The 24,951-nt window shown below is 39.1% G+C and overlaps 1 protein-coding gene across 1 annotated transcript in view; it reads right to left on the reverse strand.

Annotated features, from left to right (window-relative positions):
• LOC137390437 (uncharacterized) overlaps positions 1-19,913 on the reverse strand; it is a 250,386-nt gene extending 230,473 nt beyond the window's left edge. Inside the window, exons 1-4 of the mRNA XM_068076770.1 lie at positions 19,830-19,913; positions 7,677-7,809; positions 4,235-4,294; positions 1,860-1,948 (exon numbers count right to left, since the gene is read on the reverse strand). Coding sequence (XP_067932871.1) covers positions 1,860-1,948; positions 4,235-4,294; positions 7,677-7,739 — 212 coding nt within the window. The 5' untranslated portion in view covers positions 7,740-7,809; positions 19,830-19,913. The remainder of the gene's footprint in view (positions 1-1,859; positions 1,949-4,234; positions 4,295-7,676; positions 7,810-19,829) is intronic.
• Between the last annotated feature and the right edge of the window lie 5,038 nt (positions 19,914-24,951).

Below are 24,951 nucleotides of genomic sequence, written 5' to 3' on the forward strand. Positions count from 1 at the left end.
AGGATATTTAAAGAAAAGGGAGGGTATTTAAAAGGAAATATGGTCAACAAAAGTAAAACATAAGTTAGAGGTAAATAAAGGATATGGTAATGAGACCATCTTTATCAATGCTGATCAGTTTGGTGCACTGCCCAGGGAAATGAATCTATTTTAATAAACTTATAGAAACTTGATGGTTGTAGAGGATGGCTAACTCCCTTCCAGCCTACAATGTTCACATATGGTATGTTCAAATTACCCATAACTAAGGCTTTCTTAACTGTAAACATACAAGATGTCAGCCGTAATGCAATTACATACCAGAACATCCTAAACAACCACTTTTCCAGATACAAGTCCTGCAGCAAGCCTACAATTAGAAAAAAAGTCGACCGATGGCAAACCATTTGTGAAAATACTACACAGTAAAGCCATGCATTATTAGTAGCAAACTTTGTAAATATTGATATAATAAATGGTGTTTAGTACCTTGAGAGATTTAATAATTAAATTTGTATGAATATTAAATGTCACTTTCATCACATAGTAGTCACACAAATCATCAGTCAAGCATTTTGAACAACTCATAGAGATTCATCAGAATAACTTATCTAACTGACTCCTAGTGTGATCCTCTAACCGCTAGTAGTGATCATGCTACATGAGCAGTGATAACTATGATGATGTTTAACCATGTTTTTACACAATCTTCACTATAATAATATTTGTCTATCCGACACCACACTAAAAGCATTATGAAAAAGATCGCCTCACACAAGAATGAAACCCCAGGCATCGGATTAAAAAGCAAGCATGCTACCACTACCCCATTTAGTCACCTTACCACTTCATGGGATAATTAGGCATATACTGATTACTCATGATGATCTCTCACAGCACATGAGACTGGTAAGTATACTACTTATCTTAATATAAACACCATGTAGCAATTTACATGTATATCAATGATCAAGAAGGCTTGCCTTGGCATCAGAGTAAGTGGCAAAATGATGCGTATGCAAACTTTCTGATATTGACAACACAAGATCGACTACAAACACTGGCAGGAATTTTTGAACAGCATACCAACCTCTTGCCCCTCAGATATGGAACAAAATTTATACACTGAAGGCAGTAGACAATAAGGAATGATGAACAATAAAAATAAGCCCTAAAGAATGTTCTAGAAAACCAATCCCAAAGCACATCCCTGAGTTTTCATATTAATAATCAAACAAGTGCGAAAAGAAGCATTGCTTTGTTTAAACCTAACAGATTCTAGAAACAAGATTTTGTGTATTAAGTACATTAATGAGGAACATCACCGCATATACAGCCTATGATACTTTTTACCATAGATATAGTAAACCATAAACCATAGATACAGTAAACCATAAACCATAGATATAGTAAACCATCGACCATAGATATAGTAAACCATAGATATAGTAAGGGTTTACTATATCTATGCTTTTTACAGAGCACAGAAAACAGAACAAACAACGAGAAAAGCGCCACCTGGCAGCTGGACTAGAGCCACTCACATAGGAAGATTCTGTTGAGTGAAGGAGTCCAAGTAACCGTAAGGTGAAAACATAGCATTTCATTGATTCAACACATTTTATTGATTTTTGAAGCGATTGCAATATTCAAATATTGCAATCGCTTCAAATCAGGTCTCAAGCAACACAACCTTGATTCACTCGAATATTGATTGTGTACTTTTTTACCATCTAAATAAATCAACTAACTGGTAACCAGAGCCCAGCGCCATTACTAGCTATTCTAATGAACATCTGGGTCCTCATTGCACAATTTGTTTTTTGTTTCTCGCTGCCATGTCATTATTTTCAATGAAATAAAACAAACAACATATTTACCTGCGATTGTCTATCACCAAGACACACTCAACACTCTCTTGTGCATCAAATATCTTGATATCGCTATAGTATGGATTTGGCCTCCTAATCTGCAAATGGTATATGCTAAATGTAGAGTGTACCATTAACAGCACAAAATAGTGACATAACACCTGACTACTCCACATCATGTCACTGCGTATATACTTTTCAATAGTGAGCTCTAGTGAAGGCATAGGACAGTGTTGAATCACTAGAAATTGTCACCAATGTTGATTTTTTTCAAAAGACCATCAATTCGATTCTACAACTATACTTGTGATATAATATTATGATATAATACTAATCATATAAAATATATATAATATACGCTATATCTACTATTATAGGTAATAATTTAGTACTCCCAACTCACATACAACTGTTTAGTATGGAGTGCCGGTTCAAGGATCTTAGATTCTGATATCATAAGTATAACAGATATAAGTTTATAACGATATAAGTTCTCGTGTAGTAGATTTGTCTACATAAACAACTGCATAAACTAGATGCTCTTTTTGAACCTCTGTTTAATTGTTTACATTAGAAACACTTTGTGGTCCGTGAATTCGATTTAGTGTATTGTAGGAGTTGTCCTATCATGTGTTGTTGGTAAAGATGACTCCATCTACTACTACTAAGACAGTAACAAAATCTTTTCACAAAAAACATACAATTTATGTATTTGCCTACAATGGTAAACCTTTAGTTTAAATACAAGAACCAGCCAATTGCATACTTTCACGAACAAATGACAGCAAGAAGAATAGGACTCACTTGTCTAAAATCTAAGCTAATTTAACTCCATACATAAACTATGTTTGTAGTTTTTGAAATAGTCAGGCATTATAAATCCCTAGAAATAATTATATACTGAATTATTTATAAACCCCACTTACTAGTGATATGTCTCATTGTGTGTAATATTAAAGAATAGAGAAAGCATAATATTATTATGCTTTATTAGTTATCTTGAGGTGTTGACTGATGTTCTAAATACGAATCAAGGAGATTGACCCACTAGAAGCTGAGATATAGCCAGCCAAACACAGGTCTACCTAATACCGAATCATAGGGAAACCCGTTGAAAATCCCGAGAATTGTGACGTATGAAATCGACTTATTGGTCATGTGCCGGAGTTGCGCACCCTTACCACCGTTACGTATAATGATGGTTTTATGCTACAAGATGTGAAACGCTTCTCGCGATAGTAAAGAATTTACAGACTAGCCCTGGTTTCTCAAGAAAATAAAGCAAACATTGTGTGGTAAAGGCATTTGCCCACAACCCCTCGCCATGATTTTTCGAAACAGAAAAGCAGATTTTGACTATTGTGCTTCAAATTTTAACTCGATCTCCACGGATATGCTCCGAAGATCCTCTGTTCAACGAACTGCGCGTGTATAGTCTATATGCGACATCCGCGATTTGCAGTTTGTTTAGAATAAGAAATGGGAATGTGAATTTTTGTTCATTCATCATTTTTCTACCGTGTACCTACTGCAGTATTCAGTTGATTTTCATGATTATCGTCACTATTAACAGACTGTAAGTTCACTACAGCCATAATTTTAAAAAGAATAACTTGACCGTGCTGCTCTTGCTGTAAGAAAAGAAAACGATAACTTTCGATTTGATTTTTCTATTTATCTATTATCTTATTCATGATTATTTTTATGATTAATATAAGAATCATAATGCATATTATACAAAATAATAATATAACTATGTATAGAATAAATGATGTAACTAATATAATTTGTAGAAAATTATAAATGATAACCGAGATTGATGATTGATTTAATTGAATCCAGTTATTAGCTATAGATAAAAAATCTGAACAGCGCTAAAGATGCGTCTGAATAGGGAAGCTAAGTGGGAGAACAACAAAACTGAGCTGAACTAGCAAGATAGCAAAATGTTGCGACATAATAGACGTGTGTAATTATTTCATGCTAAAAATAATCTACATGTCAGAGGGACTGGTTCGGAATTATCAGAGCAATGATTGTTAGGTCCAATTGCATCGTTCCATACTTCCAGGGATTAAACCAATTAAAACGCCGTGATTGTTATAGGAGAGCGCATTAGTTGGCTTAATTGACCAATGGCACACAAGTCGATTTCATTTTATACGTCATATATTGATGATTACCAAAACACTTATGTTTTTTGGTAGACCTGTGTTTGGCTGCCTATATCTCAGCTTCTGGTTGGTCAATCTCCTTGATTCTTTTTTTAGAACATCAGTCAACACCTCAAGATAAATAATAAAGCATAATAATATTATGCTTTCTCTATTCTTTAAATATATATCAAAATGAATGGCAAGTAGTAAAACTATTTAAAATGATACCTGTTCCAGCAAACGCCCTCTCTGATTGGCTGATCTGGATTTGTTCGTGTCTTCTTCCGACTGAAAAAGGAGAATAAATTATGACACAAAGTCCGTGTAAACAGACTCATTCCAAGCTTTTCAGCATAAAATACAGGTAGTTGCCTTCTCATGTCAAGCACAATAAGTATCACTTACCGTAAACATGCAATGACCTAATACCCATGATATAAGTTCAACAGGCTGAACTTATATCATGGCCAACCAGGTTTATGTGTATGAATAAGACAAACATCATATTAATCTGTAGCTTTGTAAAAATTTCCAAAGAGAGCTAAAGGTATTTACAGAAGAAGCTAGTTTTAGTACGCTGCTATGTTAACCTATAGATTTGTAAAGATTTCCACATGAAACTACAGGAATTTAGAGAAAAAGTTAGTTTAGCACGCTGTTATGCACTTGTTAGTCATAATACATTGTATTGCCCACAGATGACAGGATTGTCATGCCTAAATTATTCAGTTCCATCAAATTTAAGCTGCAAGGTTGAAGATTAGCAAAGTCTATTCTTCCCATTAAAATCTTATCAACTATTATAATTGATACAATAATAATAATAATATAAACAGCCATTTCAACTAATTAGAAATGATATAAGAAATGGAAACCTTTAAATACACCACAAAGTTAGATATATTACGTCAGGTTTCAATTTGACACTATTGCAAAACCTCGTAAGATTAAAGGCAAGTTTTATTTCCTAAAGTTTATATCTGTTAGAGATAAAACTTGCATTACGCTGATCACTGTAGTGATGATCAGACTGTAGTGATGATCAGACTGTAATGTGAGCATTTCTTTAAAAACAACATTCTAGTGATTAAAATCATGGATATCTCAGGAATAATGATTGACTTAAAGAAACATCCTCGAGGTGTCAATATATCCTCAATATAAATAATAAATATGCCCACGTCCAAACCAAGCTTCATGTGAATAGTACAAGCAACACATAAAATACTAATATACAGTACTAAGTGAGTACCAATTACCAATATGGTTTTTTGTATCTTTTATCCACATGCTAAACAGAATAGCGTAAGGGCGTTATTAAAAGACTATTATATTATGGTCTACGGATGTAGTTTTACAAGTGGCAGGAGACATACAGTAAAACTTCAGATTTTTACTGTAATCCTTGCCAAAAGGCTGTTTAAAAAGCGATTTGTTCAAAATCCAGTTATTTAAATTGAAAACTACATTCCCAATATAATCATTGTAAAATAATTTTAAACCTTTCCAAATCTAGAAAATAGCTTTTTCAAACAATTTTTTATGATTTAAACTCTAAACTATACGCATGTAATAAGAAAGCTGGTCATATGTAAAATACAATGATCATCTAATGAAAATCTATGAATAGACTAGAACAGATTGTGGAATGTACCATATACTGCTGTATTTGTAGCCGGTCATACCTCACCCTCGTTTACTCAAAGTCTTGTCAACTGTTTACCATAAATAAAAAATATAGAAACAGACTGCCATTTATTTTAAGAAAAAATTTCCTATATAAGATTATAAACAATACATCAACATTCCCTTCATTTCGTTTTAGTAATTTTTATATAAACTTTAAAGTAGCGAAAGCTCGCCTATGCTCAGGTTGCAGATATAACACATTCAATGAAGGAGTGTGTGACATAAAACAGCGCAACAGAAACGTTCCATTTCTGCCAATCGTAACATCAAAACAATTAAGGTAGCGACATAATCCATGCTATGGTAAGAGGTAACATAATAATCAGAAAAAATAGTACAAACGTTAATAAAATGATATAGTTAAGCATTGTATCAAAGATTGTGCGTCTAAAATGGCACACCTACAAAAATGTATTTTTGACACGAATCACAATTACAACTGCTCACAATAGAGGTTGAATACTAAAGGTATTCAGGTTAACTCAGCTTTTGGTTCGCTCCAAAGGTGAAATTTTTGTTAAAGTTCAAGGTGTGAAAGATCTCGAATTTTCTGGTAGAAATCCGATTTGGATGATATCAGAAACGTTTGAAAGTCAAGGTATAATTGTACTTTACTAATATCTCATTAGCTGCGCTGTGTGCTCAAATGTATACTAGACAACTTAGGTTTTACAAAATATATAAGCAATTTTGGTTCCAGATTATATGTTGCAGTCCACTTCCAAGAAGTGTAAAAGGTTCACCTTATTCTAGTTCTGAACTCAACTGGAACATTATTTAGCTAATGCATTTAAACTATGAAATTTTGACAGTGATGCATGTTGAATGCCTTACACTAGTGCTGGGCACGAGTACTTCTTGGTCAACGGGTTTAGACCCGCCCCCTTCTGTTAGGGTTTTTCGAGTATCGGGTAGCTAGTAGTGCTAGGCTCGGGTATTTCTTTGCCTACGGGTTTTTCGGGTATCAGGTTTGTTGATATGGATTTTATGTTTAAATTTTCTAAACAGATATATCTTCAAATTTACTAAGCAATTATAATTCTTTTCAATTCATTTATCATTTTTCACAGTTTTTATCGACTGACATTCATACTCACAGCGTTAACAGGTGGATTGTTAAACAGTCAATATAGTCTGGGGCTACAGGGCATTTTCGTGTCAACAGGTGGCAGAAGATAGGGTCTATGGTAGCTTAATACTTAAGCATGTTCTATGTACCTCTCTGACTTTTTGTAGATGATGCTCCAAATCTCATAAAAAACTTTACATTATCGGCTTTTTCCGTTAGTAAGGCTTGTTGGCTTAGTAAAACTTTGTTATAATGAATCATGTAATCCATAATAGCTAGCTGTGGTAATCAATTTAAACAGTCATTAAATTGTTCCTGCTACTACTAACGCTGATGGCTGTTTCTATCAAGGCGATAGCGGAAACAGACTAAGGACCTATGTGTTATCGGTGATAGTGAACACGCGCCGTATTAAAAAAGGCATAGATTTGTTTACGAAGCCGATTTGGCTAATTGCGCAAATAAAAATTGATGTAAGTATTTCTTCTCACCTTTCAATGACAAGTAATCACGGCTTGACTACAATATTTCTAGTAGGTATAGTAAATAAGGTATGATATGTTTTATTATATCTATTAAATTAAAGACTCGTTAAACCCCATTGTCATGCCTCCTTAACAAAGATGACACAGAAATGCCCTGTGGTCCCAGACTAAGAGCGCAAGGTGCAATAGACCGAGTTTTTGTTAACACTACCTGACGGATCCGTGTACCAAAACCCGAACTTGAAAGTCAAAACCTCAAAACCCGAACCCGAAGGACCGGAATACCCGAAATCTCTATTACCTGATACTCGAGAGAAGATAAACCCGCGAGTTCAACGAGTATTACTACCCGTGCCCAGCACTACCTTACACCGTTCAATATCAAGAGAAGATAATTGCTAGATTAAACTTTTTATCAGATACTCACCAGAGAACTAGAATCCAAGACATTTTCAAAAAACTTTGACAAGGTTCTCTTTAACTTCTGCATCTGTTATCTTTAGAGAGCTTACATCAAGTACATGTAGCATTAGTAGCTCTTTGAAGATGAAATTTTCAACCTAAAAAAGTCATAAGTTACCAAACCTATGATAGCAATCTGAGACATCTTATGACATAACAAAAATTATCATAACTTGTAAAGAAGCCATGTGCAATCATTCTTGTCATACCTAAATGGCTCTGAAAAGTCTATTAAAAAATTATGGCATTGGCAAGATTAGGCAGTCAGTAAGCAGAAAAATGTTAGCTATTTGGCAGGGTTGCCTCGGCAAAAACCAAGTTGTTTAAACCAGCCGAAAAAACCTGTTTGCAAACTAATATTTCATTTAGTGGGTTCAAGCCAACATATTTGGATATTCAGAATTCACTTCATCAAGTTTTTGTGTTTTGAAAAGTTAAAGCAGTGCCTTGAATTTTCAACATGCCTCACAAAAAAAGAATCCCATTTGACAGTTTTTCACTCGAACAGCAGAAGGCAAAAGTTTGAAGGCAAAGGGTAATAGTTGCGTTGTCGTAATGCAAGGTCATGCAGATAAGCTTAAAGCACACGTGGCAAATGCCAAGCTGCTCTTCATTACCACACAACTAATCACTGGGAATCAGCATGATTAAGCATATTTGTGTGCTTTACCCTGGGTGAATCCCAAGTTTTCATTGAATATTCCAGCAACAGCCTACATGAGAAGAGGTATGCTACATACTTTACTTTGGGGGTGCTTGAAATAGTACAAGATCTATCAATCCAAGCATCCTAGTTGCTTTTTAACACACTGTTTCAATATGCACATCCTATTTAATATCTCTACTAATATTCACACCTTAATATTTTATTGTTTCCCTGTTTATTGTCTTTTGTTATTGCAAGCATATTTTGCCCAAACACTGTAACACGTAATTTTACAGGATTTAACTGCATCTTATGTACATTTATCTGCCTTGTGCTAGGCCCATTAAGGTAATCCTGAAATTTTATGCAGTCCTGGTTAGACTTGACATCACATTAAAGAAAAACATAATCGGCATAAAGCCTGATTTTTGAATGCTTAATCATATTAACTATATGATTTATGTATAGGATAAACAACGCTGCACCTAGAACAGAAGCCTGAGGAACTTCAAGTGTAACTAACAACATTTCTGAAAGTTTACCATTCATCACAACCGTTTTGGACAGAAAATATTGTACCCACAACAAAAGCTTAGGATTTACGTTGTACTCAGATTGTAGGTCAAATATTAATTTGTCATGATCCATTTTATGAAACAATTTGAGAATTCTAAGATAGCGGTATGTACAGTTGTTTTGTCGTCTCGAGACTTCTGCAGGCCATTTAGGAAAGTCACGATTTGAGTGTACAAGAAACCCCTTTCTAAAGTCGTGTCGGTTGACATTTTGTTACTATATATGCTGTTGGATTGAGCCACCAACACGTAGCGGCATACAAAACGTGTTACACTACAGGTAACAACAATCCCTAATTCAGGGAGCACTGCGTTGGACTGAATCACCAACACACAGCGGCGTACGAGACGTCTTACGCTACAAGTGACAACTTATTACTAACTTCGGGTAGCACTGCGTTGGGCCGAGTTACCAACACGCAGCGGCATACGAGATGTCTTATGCTACAGGTAACAAGTCACCAACTCGGGCAACCTTATGTTAGATTGCGTCACCAACACACAGCGGCGTACGAGACGTCTTACGCTATAGGCAACACGATTGCTCGTCTCTAGACAGAGGTCGGCCCCTGGTCGACAGGTCGACAGTCTACAGCAAGGTCGACAGGGTCGACAGCCAGTAGAGGTCGACAGGTCGACTTGTCCTGATATACCGCGCAGCGCTTAGAGGCAAAATGCCAAGATACTTGCGATAAATCAAGTAATTCTCCTTATCAGCAAAACTGAAGAGAGAGATGGTTCATGGAACAACATGTATTTCAGAACGAACCAATAAGGCTGATGCCTTCCTTTATATACTATAAGATATGCAAATTAGTGGAACATAAGGCCAGCCCATGAGGGTGTGGCTAATCGGGAAAAAGATAAAATAGGGCACAACTCCCTATAATAATATAAAAAAAACGTTATTTACTTGGTGGCAAATCCACCACACTTGCCGCCCCTATAGACGGATACGGCTATGAAATAATAACAATGAACATAAAGAATATGTATATGAGTATATAAACCAATACAAGGGGAGTAGATACAGTAATGTTTATTGTTCGTGGGTCTTGGATGAAAGGTGGTTGGCCAACTCCTCTAACCGACGGGCGGCTCTCCGGCGGTCAGTGGCTTCTGCTCGAAGCGCGTCTGCGGGGGAGCGGGGTCGAACGTCTCCTAGGCGAGCCTGAATTGACCCTACACTGGTCAAACTGTTCCTGGGAGCTGGAATAGGGCGTCCTGGTATAGTTCTGGACTGCTTACTTGGAGTTTCTTTCCTGGGTCCAAGTCTGGTCTCGCGAGGCGAACTAGAGGTGGCTTTTCTCTTCTGTCGTACAGAACTAGGTGCTTCGTAATAGGGGAGAGGTCGTTCGAACTTTGGGGTTCCTTCAGCCATACATAGCGAACCCACTCGGCGTAACTGGGTTGGTCGACCTCATAGACCCCTTTTCTGTGGAACTTTACTTCACCAAGGGTTTGCATCCTGTTTTGATGCTTGACTATTCCATCTCGAAAGGTTGAATTCCTACCACACTCGCAGAAAAAGCGTGTAAAATGCTGGGCGGTGTGCACCTTTCTCCTGCGAGGGATAGAGAACTGTTGTTGACATAGAGGACACGTGTGTCCGGCGTCCTTGCATCTGTCTAGTTGATTTTGTGTCTCTTTGGACAACCACTTGAATTTGGGCAGTGACTCCGGGGCTGCTTTTTCTTCCATCTCCAGCATCTCTGAAGGAGAGGGGTGCAATTCGAGAAGAGCTTTGGACGTCGACATGATCGGTAGAACTCCCGGGATAGGGGTCTACTCATTTACAGTTTCTTGCGTGACTTCCATATTAGTTGTGTGATGTGACGAGGTTGCGATGCGACTACAGAAAGAGACTACTGCTTGGCGTCTCGGCATTTTATTGGCCCAATATCCTTGCCGTAAGGAGGAGACTCCTGATTGGATCCCTCCAACAGTAAAATATTCGAGATAGGCAGGGAGTTTCCTGATTCGATGAGGCCTCGTGGTATTTCCAGTCCCAGTGGTACTAGCCTGGACTCCTTCATTCCCTGTAACTCTTGTTTCTTCGGTTGCCCATTCGCAGCCAGTATCGAGGCCAGCCCTCGAGTCAGAGTTGCGTTCACTCGGAGAGACCAAAAAATCTTTGTTGTGGAGCCAAGGTGGTTCCAATCTTCTTGGCGATTGCGGTATTGGTAAATCTATTAATCGACTAGGCAGAAGTGAATCGGAAATAACAGCATCTGGATTACCGTCTTTCTGTGATACTCGTTTCCGGGGATAACCTTTCATGTTGGGACGTCTGGCAAGTTCGACCTCAGTTGGGGCTCGACCTTGTTGCACAGGGCTAGGGCGACAGAGCCTCAATCTTCCTTCGGCCTGAGTTGATCGCTGTCCATATCTTTCTATTTCGTACGTATGATTTTTGTGACTCCTTAGTACACGATAGGGCCCCACGTACTTGACCGCTAATTTCGGATTCTCGCCTTTTCTTCTCCGCTTGCTTATCAACCATACGAGGTCACCCTCATTGAACAGCGGGGGCTCCCTCACATCGGTTGATACAATCTCCTTTTGTCTATCTCGGAGGAGAGTGTGAGCTTGTATCAACCGGTCGTGAACAGTCTGGACATACTCCTGTGTGCTAGTAAATGACTCCAACCTATGCAGCAATTGGTCAGGAAGACAAAGCTCTCGACCCAACATCAAATAATTGGGTGTTTTCTTGGCGGCGGAGTGCGGTAGCCCTCGCAGCGTCTGCATGATCTGTGGCAATAGTTGATCCCAGTCCTCTTGCCCTCTGCCCAGTAAAAGTGCTCGTAGGGAGTCGCCCAATACTCGGTTATTTCTTTCAACCATTCCATTTCCTTCGGGGTGGTACGGAGTGGTCCTAGATTTATCGACTTTCCACAAGTCACATAGCTCTTGAAACAAAGAGGACTCGAATTGGCTCCCCTGGTCAGTATGGATAATTTCGGGCAGACCGAAGTAACTGAATACTCTTTCATCCAGGACCTGGGCCACCGTTGGAGCTGTAGCGTCAGGGACAGCTAAGGCATCCGACCACCGAGTGAAATGGTCAGTGAGTACCAACCATAGAGTTATCTCCCCCTAGAGTGATAATTACACGAGCGTTTCCGGTGCCAACAAGGAGCGTTTAGGCCACGCCTCTTTTTTGTGCTAGTCAGTCGTAGTGATTGACTAGATCAATAACATCAGCCATGAGAAGGGTTAAACAAGGATCATGAATTCCAGTTGAGATAGTAATTAATGCTCATATTAAAGAAATGATGATTATAGTTTATTACTCTAATATATGCTTATTATTTAAAGCAATTCAATACCTACCAGGGATTGCTAAACATATTATGGAAATGTTTACTTTTTCATTTCCATAAACATAAATATTTCCATAATTTTAGGGAAATGGATATGGAAATTTTATTTTACAAGTATGGAAATGGTATGAAAATGGAAATAATATGGAAATGAATTATGGAAATGAATTATGGAAATGGAATTAATATGGAAATGAATTATGGAAATGGAAATAACATGGAAATGGAAATAATATGGAAATGAATTATGGAAATGGAAATAATATGGAAATGGAAATACTATGGAAATGAAGTAGGGAAATGGAATTAATATGGAAATGAATTATGGAAATGGAAATAATATGGAAATGGAAATAATATGAAAATGAATTATGGAAATGGAATTAATATGGAAATGAATTATGGAAATGGAAATAATATGGAAATGGAAATAATATGGAAATGAGTTATGGAAATGGAATTAATATGGAAATGAATTATGGAAATGGAAATAATATGGAAATGGAAATAATATGGAAATGAGTTATGGAAATGGAATTAATATGGAAATGAATTATGGAAATGGAAATAATATGGAAATAGAAATAATATGGAAATGAATTATGAAAATGGAAATTGTGACATACACGTAATCCCTGATACCTACATGACTTGCCAAGGCACTGAATAGATAGTGAGTGAAAGTGAAGGTAATGCAAGCAGTTACTCATAGATAACGTACATAGTCATACTGGGGTTGTATTACATTGGTGTGATGGGAAGCTAATCAACTGCCATCAACTATGAGCTGTACTACCCGGTGTTGCCCGAGTAATAAAAAAGTATTTGGACAGAAAATTTATTTTTATATAACATTTACTATTCTAACTTTTAAACTTCATATCATAAGAAAATATTTTTAAGCAGTTTAAATGAATTAAGAGGAAAAAGAAAACAACTCTAAAGGTTTGCAAGCTTTTTCAAACAACTACAACTTTTAAATTTCATATCATGAAAGAAGTGTTTTGTTGAAATAAATTAGGAAAAAAAATAAAACTAAATGTTTTTAAATGTAAAATAATTAGCAAGTAATGGCTAAATATAATCTGTTTAGCTATGATTACAATGAAAAATTATTTAATAAATAAGGTAATAAAAAAGTATATTTTATTTTTATATAATTATAGTTAGTAGAATTAAGTATAATTTATTTTTATTTAATATATAACAACATTTGCCACTTTAACTTTCAAACAACATATTATGAAAAGTGTTTTGTGTAATTGAAATAAATGAAAAAAAGAGAGAAAATAAAAACAACTGTAAATGTTTTCAAGCTTATTCAAACAACTACCACTTTTAAATTTCATATCATGAAAGAAGTTTTTTGTTGAAATGAATTAAGAAGAAAATGAAACTGCAAATGTGTTTAAATGTAAATTAATTAGCATGTAATGCTAATTATAATCTGTTTAGCTATGATTACAATAAAAAATTATTGTAATCATAGCTAATTTTTATTACTTTATTTAATAAATAAAGTAATAAAAAGTCTATTTTATTTTTAAATAATTATAATTTAGTATAATTAAGTATAATTTATTTTTATCTAACATATAACAACATTTGCCACTCTAACTTTCAAACTTTTTGCTTGCTTACATCAAGCAAAGATGTCCACTAACTAGTGGACATCTTTGCTTCAAGCTAGTCTATGTATTTGATTGATATGTATTGAAATCTAAGATTACATGCAAGGGCTGTTTGTGAACTGAGGTGACAATGAATAACTCTATCACCATACAATGTCAATACTTTCAGTTGATGGCAGTCGATTAGCTTCCCATCACACCAATGTAATACAACCCCAGTATGACTATCTATCTTATCTATGAATAACCAATGATATACAGCTCCTCATGTGTGGGGGCTGTATATCATTGGAGTAACTGATTGCATTAACTCACTTACTTAACACCATCTATTCAGTGCCTTTTCAATGCATGTAGGTATTGAATTGCTTTAAATAATAAGCATATATTAAAGTAATAAACTATAATCATCATTTCTTTAATATGAGCAATAATTACTCTCTTAACTGGAAATTAATGATCATTCTCATGGCTGACGTTATTGTTCTGTCGATCACTACGATTGACTAGCACAAAAAAGGGGCGTGGCCTAAACGCTCCTTGTTGGCACCGGAAACGCTCGTGTTGTTGAATGCACAGTTATCACTCTAGGGGGAGATAACTCTATGGTACCAACACCCAGCTATTTCCTCGAGGTGTCTGAGGTAGGGGTCCCACCAAATCTACTGCTAGACGTTGCCATGGCCTCACAGCGTACAACCGTTGTCGATTTCCAGAGGTCCGGGTCTTTCCCGTCTAGGCCCGCTGGCAAACTTCACAGGAGAGAACTGCCCTCCTGATATCTCCAGTCATGCCCGGCAAGTACCAATCCAACTGGACGCGTTTCAGGGTCCTTTCCACACCGCAGTGAGTTTGTTCGTGGGCCTTCCACAGAGTCTCCTGTCGCAGAGTCTGGGGGCACACCACCACCACCCTTTCTCGCCCATTCTGAATGAGATTAAGGGTCAATACACCTGATTCGTCAATCTGGAGCTGATGGAACATCCGGGCCAACCGCTGCAACTCGGAGCTGCCTACTTGCAATACTGCCTCTTCGACTCTTTTCCGGTTCCTGACCGCCTGGTAAATTATCCCTAGGTCGGTAGCGGGTCTCTGCTGCAACGCTCGCACTTCATCTAGTGAGGTTTGTACTACTGTCAACAATTCTGGGACCTTTGGGGCACCTGGCTGTGAGGAATCTAAACTCGCTGCCCTAGAGTCTGATCGTACTGTAACTTGGTCAGTCTCCACAACGAGTCCTGGCTCACCTGTCACCTTGATGGCCCATAACCGAGGGTCTTGAGACTTTCTGAGGGGGTTGTCCAGCACTCTGGGTGACCCCACATCGCATGGCAGCCGTACTAAAACTAGGCTGGCTGGTGTGGAAGTCGAGTGGCTGGGCCCTAATGTATGTCTGCTGCTGGGTAGTCGAGGTCATTCGTCTTCGTCCAACTGGTGGGCGTTAGGACTGGGTCCTCCTGTACCTCTTGGTGGCCGTACTGAAACTAGGTCCACTGGTACAGTAGTTTCCCAATTAGTCCCTGGGGGTACTAGAGAGTCACATACTTGTGACCTAGTTGGCCCCTGATCCCGCTTTTCAATGGCAGCACACTGCCGGCAGTCGATGCACTGTTGTCGACTCAATCCATCGGCGTTACCGTACTTAACGCATTTTCGATAGATGATTCGATACTTGTGCTCGGCTAGGCTCTCCAGCCACCGGGCCACCTGGCAAGAGGGTTCCTTTCTCCGGTGCAGCCAAACCAAGGATGCATGATCTGTCCGGATGGTAAACTCTCTGCCATATAGGTATGGCCGGAAATGTCGGACAGCTAGCACGACTGCCAGCAGCTCTCTTCTAGTCACGCAGTAGTTGCGTTCGGCGGGGGAGAGGGTCTTGCTATAGTAGGCTATAGGTCACTCCTTGCCTTGCTGGACCTGGGATAACCCAGCTCCGGTCCCTACGTTACTAGCATCAGTATCGAGCACGTAGGGTAAAGAGGGATCAGGATATGCCAGCACTGGAGCGTGCGTCAGTGACCACTTGAGCTTAAGGAAAGCTTCCTGTTCATCTTCTCCCCACTTCCAGGGGGCCCCCTCACTCGTCAACAGGGTGAGAGATTTGGCGATCGAGGCGTAGTCAGGTACGTATCGTTGGTAGTACCCAGTGGTACCCAAGTACGATCTTAATTGAGTCACATCCTGTGGAGCTGCCCATTTGCTGATGGCCTGAATTTTCTCAGGGTCGGTAGCCACTCCAGTGTCGCTGACTACGTGGCCCAGGTACTTGACTTGGGTCTGGAACAGACTGCATTTAGAGGGCTTCAATTTTAATCCTGCTTGCCTCAATCGTTCCAACACCTCGGCCAGCCTAGATACATGACTAGAGAAGTCTGCCGACATGACGATGATGTCGTCTAAGTATAGCAGCAAAGTTTTCCAGTGTAGCCCTTGGAGGACGCGTTCCATTAGCCGCTGGAAGGTGGCCGGAGCGGAGGTCAGCCCAAAGGGGAGCACCTTCCATCTCCATAATCTCTCCATCTCCACTACGTGTTGTAAATGCTGACCATTCCTGGGCCTCAGCAGAGAGAGGTACCTGCCAATACCCGCTCATCATATCCAGGGTACTGAAAAACTTGCTGCCGGACAAGGCATCTAAACTCTCGTCGATCCGGGGAAGGGGGTAGGCGTCTTGGCGAGTGACACTATTGAGCTTTCTATAGTCCACACATAGTCGCCACGCCCCATCCTTCTTCCTCACCAAGACCACCGGAGAGCTCCAGGCCCCGTGAGCGGGCTCAATCATGCCTTGTTTCTCAAGAGCCGAAACCTGTCGCTCGATCTCGGCTTCTTTCTCATGTCCTACTCGATATGGGGGTTGACGGATGGGCTGTGCCTCTGGGAGAAGGGAGATTTCATGTTGTACCAGGGTGGTACGCCCCACGTCTTCGCTTCCTTGGCTGAACACATCCGCATAACAAACCAAGAGGTCTTCCATCCGTCTGTGCTCGGTAGGGGATGAGCAATGCTGCGCCGCTTGTTGGAGCAAGTCCTGCATGTGGGGGGCTTGCTTGAAGGTGAAGGGGGGTGTTCCTTAAGAGTCTCGACATCCTCCTTTGCTGTCCAGAGAGCCCCTATTTCGTCCGGCCCTACTCCAGTGTATTGTCCCACAATCGTCCCTGCCGTCACGCTGACTGGACGGTCGGTAGGATTCATACAGCGGATGGCCACTCTTCCCTTTTTACCGGGTTGATGTAGGCTGGCGGCCACCGTATAACTGCTTCTTAATCCTTTGGTCAGCCCGACTGGCTGATAGGATGAGGACGTGAGACGCCCAGCAACTAGGATCTCGGCTCAAGGGGGAAGCGTTGTGGCTCGCATTATCTGAACTCCAATTGTCAAGGGTCGACCCTCTCTGTCAGTGCAAGTCAATTTCTGCCCATTTAACACCAACGTGGATTGCTGAAAATTCATCTCACAGTGGTGGTCGACCAAGAATGGCATGCCCAGGATGGCATCCTCCTTCAGGGCACACACCACTAGAGATACAGTGACTTGGACACTCCTGACTCTGACTGGGAGAGCGATGAGTCCGTGAAATTGCAGCCGTGTACCATCTGCCATCCGCCCAGTCTTCTCGAACCTCTAATCGGCTCTTGACATCCTTGGGTAAGCGCTCAAAAACATGCCGTCCCAACAGATTAGACGTGCATCCGGTGTCCATGAGAAACTGGACGGGCTGCCCTCCGATGCGACCTGGCAAGAAATAGCTGCTATTATGCGGCTTCCATAATTCATCTCCATGAGTTTGTCTGACTTCGCTCATTCTCGGGGGGCTTTTTTTGGAAGGCCAAGACAGCTTTGGCCAGACGTATGTTTCTTCCTTGGTTTCTGAGGGTGGGAGACCTGCACACTCAGGTAAGGGCTGATACCGGTTATGCAAAGGGACCAGTGGCGACCAGGGGGGAGCCTGTGTCGCCTAGTCCGTCGTGGCCGTCGCCACTGGTCTTGCATTGGTATAGTAGATCCACAGTCAGCACTTCCCCCTACTGCTGTGGATGGGAACCGTTTCCCGACCTCATGGCTTGAGGTGGTTGTCTTTGGATAGCTTGAGGGCACCGGCGCTGTACGTGCCCTGTCTGGCCGCAGCCCCAACAGTTAGGTTCCTTTCGCTAAGCTCCACGCTGCCTCAATCGGTTTCCTTCTTTTAGTCCATCTGTTAGCCCTTTTATGGCCAGTAGGACATCATTCAGAGTGGCTGATGGGGGATCCGAGATGATGGGGGCGACTGTAGCAGGGGTAGTTTCCTCATTCTCCACTGTCATTACTAGGGGTCGAGCACCAGGCCGAGGAAGAGTGGGCTGAATTTGCAGGAACTCATTTCCTGCCTGCACTGCTTCCTCTAAGCTCTGGGCTCTTACTGCCAAAAGGTGGCGTTGGAGGTACGTGTTTCCTAGAGTCAGGGAAAACGCATCCATGGCCATGTTAGCTTGGTAGGAGTCCGGAAGGTCAGCGTATGCTATCTTCACTAGACGCTCCATCTCCGTTGCGTGCTTTTGGAGGCTAGTCTTTGGCTCCCTCTTGAGGTGGAGCCTACTCTTGGCCTCTCTCGGGGAGAGTCCGTACTTAGTGCGTAAGGCCGAGAAGATGGAGGCGGGTGAATTTCCTCGACTGCAACCTCTGGCCCCCTCTTTCAATGTCTCACGCAGGTGGAAGAGAGTGGCCTTCTCATTCCACTCATTAGCTTCTGCAACCTCTTCGAACTGGGAGATGAATAGTTCCACGTCTTCACTCCCATCAAATTACGGTGGCTTGAAGCTAGCTTCTCTCCTAGGTATTTGTAAGGCTCTGGTAATAGCCTCTGTCATCTGACCAATCTGGTCGACCTGTTGTAGCTCAGCCTCAGCCAGATGTCTGGTAGCAGTCCGTCAGCTGCTTGGCATGGTTACAAAGGTCGTCTTAGAAGTCCTTTTTACAGCAGTCAAATCCCACTGCTGCCACCAGTGTGTCGGATTGAGCCACCAACACGTAGCGGCGTACAAAACGTCTTACACTACAGGTAACAACAATCCCTAATTCAGGGAGCACTGCGTTGGACTGAATCACCAACACGCAGCGGCGTACGAGACGTCTTACACTACAGGTGACAACCACTTACTAACTTCGGGTAGCACTGCGTTGGGCCGAGTTACCAACACGCAGCGGCATACGAGATGTCTTATGCTACAGGTAACAAGTCACCAACTCGGGCAACCTTACGTTAGATTGCGTCACCAACACACAGCGGCGTACGAGACGTCTTACGCTATAGGCAACACGATTGCTCGTCTCTAGACAGAGGTCGACCCCTGGTCGACAGTCTACAGCAAGGTCGACAGCCAGTAGAGGTCGACAGGTCGACTTGTCCTGATATACCGCGCAGCGCTCAGAGGCAAAATGCCGAGATACTTGCGATAAATCAAGTAATTCTCCTTATCAGAAAAACTGAAGAGAGAGATGGTTCATGGAACAACATGTTTTTCAGAACGAACTAATAAGGCTGATGCCTTCCTTTATATACTATAAGATATGCAAATTAGTGGAACATAAGGCCAGCCCATGAAGGTGTGGCTAATCGAGAAAAAGATAAAATAGGGCACAACTCCCTATAATAATATAAAAAAACGTTATTTACTTGGTGGCAAATCCACCACAATATTAACAATAAGCGATTGCACAAAGTTGTCGCCAGACTTTTCTCTTTTTGTTTAATACAATACAGGATGACACTACTTTAAATTTTTACAACCACAAGTTTTGTTAAATAGGATGTAGAGCAGCCTAGTCTATGATATTCCTCTCCCCCCCCCCGATATTCCCCTTTGCGTAATACTCGACTTCATTTACTTACACATATTGCACCTTTTTGTTTAATGAGGTTTGAAACAAATCTAATTTCATGGTCAGTTCCCAAATAAATACCATAAAACTTCCAATCACAGAAGGTTGGTAAAAATATGAGGTTTGCGAATAACTAAATAAAACAGCAGTCAAAGCGTACAATTTACACGAAAAATTGAAGGTGTGTTGGCCGTGACCTTTGTCGAGAACAGCAATCCATCCTTTTTGAGAATCGGTCAAAAGGCCGGGCGGTAAATGCTTAGGGGTGCCGCGAAAAATGATAGCAATTTAAACTTTTCGCTAAAATAGACCTAAAACAAAATCTAGAGTAGTAAAACCATATTTTGATAAAATATGTACATACTACTCTAGATTTGGTTTCAAGATTATTTTAGCGGTCAGTTTTAGTTCGTTTAATCTGTGAATATTATGGATTACGTACCGAATGTCTTTTATGTTAGACACTTCATCCAAATTATTCCATCTCATTTAGCTAATGAGATGCATGAATTTTAAACAGTTCTGGTATACGAACTGGCTGGTGTTGAAGAATTTAATTAGGTAGTAGATTGGTCACGTTTGAAGTAAATAGAGTTAAATAGATTCCAATTTGGTAAACATATTTTATTTATAAATAACTCATTTTTTTATTTCGCCTTGAAACATTAACGCACAACGTTAGAGATTATGTTTGCGTATTTTATGCTTACGGTTTTCCACTTATCAAGCTTAAGTTAACTGAAAGTTAAGGTTCATTTTTTCTCCTGACATTTTTAAAACTGCATTGTTATAAGGTCGTTCACGACTTGTGTTTTTCAATGCCGTTCAATGATATTTCAATGTCATTTTGCTTGTCACTAATGTTTCAATTACTATAGAACATGGACATATCTAATTGATCGATCATTCGCCTAAATGTTAAATCTGTTATGAGACAATATTATACGCATAAATTGAATTCACATTATCCATATCAAATGCATATGTTTGCTGTAGTCAAAAACAGCAAACTTTAATACCCCACAATTTGCGAGCTTACTTTTGCTTTATTTAAAAATAGTGCCATCATGTTTTTGAGGTCTGCTTAAACACAAACCACCAAATGAACCATAATTATCTACCTCAACCATCAAGAATAATGAGCCATTGTGGCAAAGATTTCGCATTTGGGTTGTTTGCTCGAGTACTCCTAAGCTTCCTTGGATTTATTATCTTGATTATATTATTTTTTTGCTGTTTTACCCGGTAATATAGGTTTAACAATAACACTTCTTCTGTGTAACAATGTAGATTGTTTTATTTTAATTAATGACTAGATTGTCTCAGCAAAGTAACGAGCTAAAGCTTATTATACAAAGCATGAAAGTATGATTAAAAATTAAATCTTGAAAAAATAATTTAAATCAAAGTATACCTAACTGTATAAGATAATTATCAAAGCAAAATAATAGACTACAGTTCTATAATAATGTCATCAGAGTGAACTATATTTTATTTCTAAAGCACATCAATTACATAAGCACTTTTATCATATACCCTACCGGATGAATTTATTCGCGGAGTTATTTTTCGCGAAAATTGCTTTTTCATACATATTCGCGGATTAAATTATTCGCGGCTGAACACTGTCACTCTCTATGAAGAGTTAACTCTATTGCAGCTAGCAATAGAGTTAGCACAACGCATGCGCAAACCGCGTGTTTCGGTTTCTATTTAGCTTATAACTACGAGGCGATCATGCTAAGCTATAAATGTTTTGCTGCGTTCAGAGGTTTTCACGAATATTCAATGATTTGGAGGCCTTTGATGAACCAAGAATTTGTGGTAAGTAATGAGTTTTTTCAAAACCATTTATTAAATTAGTTGAATTTTACTTTAGTTCTTCGGTAAAACGGAATATTTATTTTTTCCATCCCTACCGCTTCGTTATTTGTTTTAGTGTGAGAGACTTTTCATCATACATGGAGGCACAATGACTGCAAGGATGGTAGATGTCATTCCTAGAAGATCACCAATCATTCAGAGAGGTCTTGAAATTGAGGTAGAGGTGACCGCAGCTGCTAATGAGGAGAATATATCTGTTTGAAAAAAGAAACAATAAACGCCTTCACGAGCACAAATTTTTTGCCAACCGGCAGAACTTTCAAATAGTAAGCCACGAGGAAAGTTCTGATGATAACTCCCTTACCAGCCATGTAGTAGCGAGAGAATCGCCTTTAACATCTACCCAAGACAGTGACAACGATATAGAGCTGCTATTACTAAAATAACTAGCCAGAGAGCACTATTACGCGCTAGTATTTACTTATCAAGAGTATCAGTTTAATTTTATTGTTAGACAACCGCCATATGGACCAAAGTGTTTTTATTTACTACATTAATCGTTTTTAAAATTTTATTTTTATTTGAAATCTTTTATTTGTACACTCAAGTTTTTAATAAATTATAATATATCTACACATGAAATAAAATAAATAATATAATCATGTTTGTCGCAGCGATATCAAGAAGTTGTTGTTGAAGAAGGGTCTTGGTTGATTAGTTGCTTCTCTGCCAATATTCCTGCCTCGGTGAATATTACTACTTGTCTTCAGTTTTCGTAATTAGAATACCGGTAGGTGCCGTTTCATTCTCAATCTGCAGTAAACGCAAAGGAAAAATATTAACATGTGTAAAGGAAGTACAAAAACAATCGCTGAAGTATTTACTGAACGCGATCAGTTTTTAAACAAAAGAATTAACTAACACAGTTAAATATGGGAAAAACGTATCTGCACTACAAATCAAATACATACCATAATGTCCAGATCAGAATCATTATTGTCCTCAACTTCGGTATTAGAGGTTGATGGAGCTGATTTCAATGTTAAATGACTGTAAGAGAGATTTTTGCGATGACGGTGCCATGCCTAATAACTTTTGAAAACCTTGAATAATTTTGTAAAGAAGTTTGATGCATTGACAATGGGCTTAACTTGAAGCCCCAGCAATGATTTTAAAAAAGTTTTGAAACTCGGCTACGTTTAGTACTTCTGCCTAGCAGCTATTTTCGCGATGAGGCCATTCTGCAGAACTTGTGACACCTTGAATAATTTTGTAAAGAAATGTGATGCATTAGCAATGGGGTTAATTCAAAGCCCCGGCGACTATTTAAAAAGGTTTTAAAACTCAGCTACATTTAGTATTTATGCCTAGCGACTAGTTTTTACATTTGAGGCGGTAGTTATTCTCCGTTGTGATTAAAAATAGAACTAACTATTCGCGGAATTTCATAATTCGCGGAATTGACTGTTCGCGAAATCGCGAGTTTTTATATCCATCGAATATGTTCATCCTGTAGGGTATTGCAGTACACCAGAATCTTGGCTTTCGAATGGGCCTATATTCAATACACAAAGAATAATAGAACTATGAAAAACAGGGTGTCAAAAGTATGTCCTGCAATAAAAAAACACTTGGTTGTGGTTCCCACAATGTGATGTCATAATTATCATTTAGCCTTAGATCGTCGATCCTTTTCGCTGCCATTGAAGCTGCGCTTGTCTGTGACAATCAGTACTCTTAAACCCGGAGAGCGCTAATAATAAACTAGCATTCTAGATAATCAACAATGCCCGGGGATCATGCTAACGCCCGACCGATACAAACACATGTTCTGAGTTAATTGATTTCGGGTAATTGTTAGAGTTTACTTTTTTCATCCTTTCGAATCATTTAAACATTTATAGTAAGTGTTATCACATCGTTTTATATGATGGCATTGTTTGTCCAATACAGAAATGATTAATAACTTGATTTATAATTAGTTAGTAATTAAATATCAAAAAGAACAAATTAAAATATTTATACCTTATTATATTCGAATAAATAACAGTATATGGAAAATAAAAAACAGGTGTATTGAGCAGTTAAATTAATCACTTTGTGTATGATACTAGCTTATAGACAAATTAAGTTATTCACAGTAGGCTTCTCATTTTTAACAATCCTGGAGTGCAGTGAGTCAATCCCATTGATTGATTTAATTCAATTGACTTCTACAACAAAATTAAACAAAAACAGAAATGACTACTAACAACGTACCTTGTTAACCACCCATGGACGTAAAGGTAATGAAAACACATCGATTAAGTTGTGACCTGCTGTGGCGTGGCCCTAGGACTATATGTAGATTGCACTTTTGCGAGATCATGCAATGCTTGAAATTAATTTGCCTCAGTCGTGCCCCTCAACATCACAATAAAAAGAGAGCGCTAGTTCATTATATCATCGGAAAAATATAGTACAGTCAAACATGGATAACTCTAATTTCACGGGACCGGGCGAAAGTGTTCGAGTTATCAGAGCGTTCAAGTTATCAGAGCACTGTCACAAGTCCATTTATTTATTTATTGGTAGATACATGTACATATACAAACTATTATATAAATCAAAAGCATAAATGGCTTGTTACAAATTAAATGCTTCTAATGTAAAGTTCAAAACATTTTTTTATCAAAAAGTATAGAGATTTTTCTATCACTTGAAATTGGTTTGTTGTTTGAGGTGGTGTTATTGCCAGAACGTTTTTTAGCTTAAAATCGGCAAAACTTGATCGTTGTTGAAATGCTCAGAAGAAAAGACATATTTTTCTTTTGAGCGTTTTAACCAAGGTCAATTTAGCCGACTTTTCTGTAAGTTTATCCGAAGGGTACCTCGCTTTTCCTTGCTTCCGAAGGGCTATCACTAAGCGGACGTTTGGTAGAAATCAAATTTCACCAAACCTTTAGAAAAGTCGTTGACAAAAATATTTTGCCCGATGGTGGTAATAACGACGCCTATGAATGACGAAAAGTTGAGGTTTACCTCTATTCGATTTAACAGAGTTGAGGTCGAGTTATCTAAAGCAATTTATTATTACGTGGGAACGGACCAAAGAAACCGTTCAAGTTAACCATGTGTTCGAGCTATCCGAGGGTGAGTTATCCATGTTTGACTGTATGGTGCTTGGAATCTGAGTTAATTATGGTGCTTGGAATCTGAGTTAATTATCTTAAAAATAATCTGTACATGGATAGCTAATGACACCGATGCCTTTGTCATCTTCATTGGCTCTCTGGAGTTGTCCTACCTTCGCCTGCCTCTAGCGTCATTATCGTCGTTGATAAATATAAGCGGTAAGCGTTAAAAATAAGCGGTAAGAGCACACAACACCGAATTTGAA

The sequence above is a fragment of the Watersipora subatra genome, chromosome 3, assembly GCF_963576615.1.
Source record: "Watersipora subatra chromosome 3, tzWatSuba1.1, whole genome shotgun sequence".
NCBI classification, from domain to species: Eukaryota; Metazoa; Bryozoa; class Gymnolaemata; order Cheilostomatida; family Watersiporidae; genus Watersipora; species Watersipora subatra.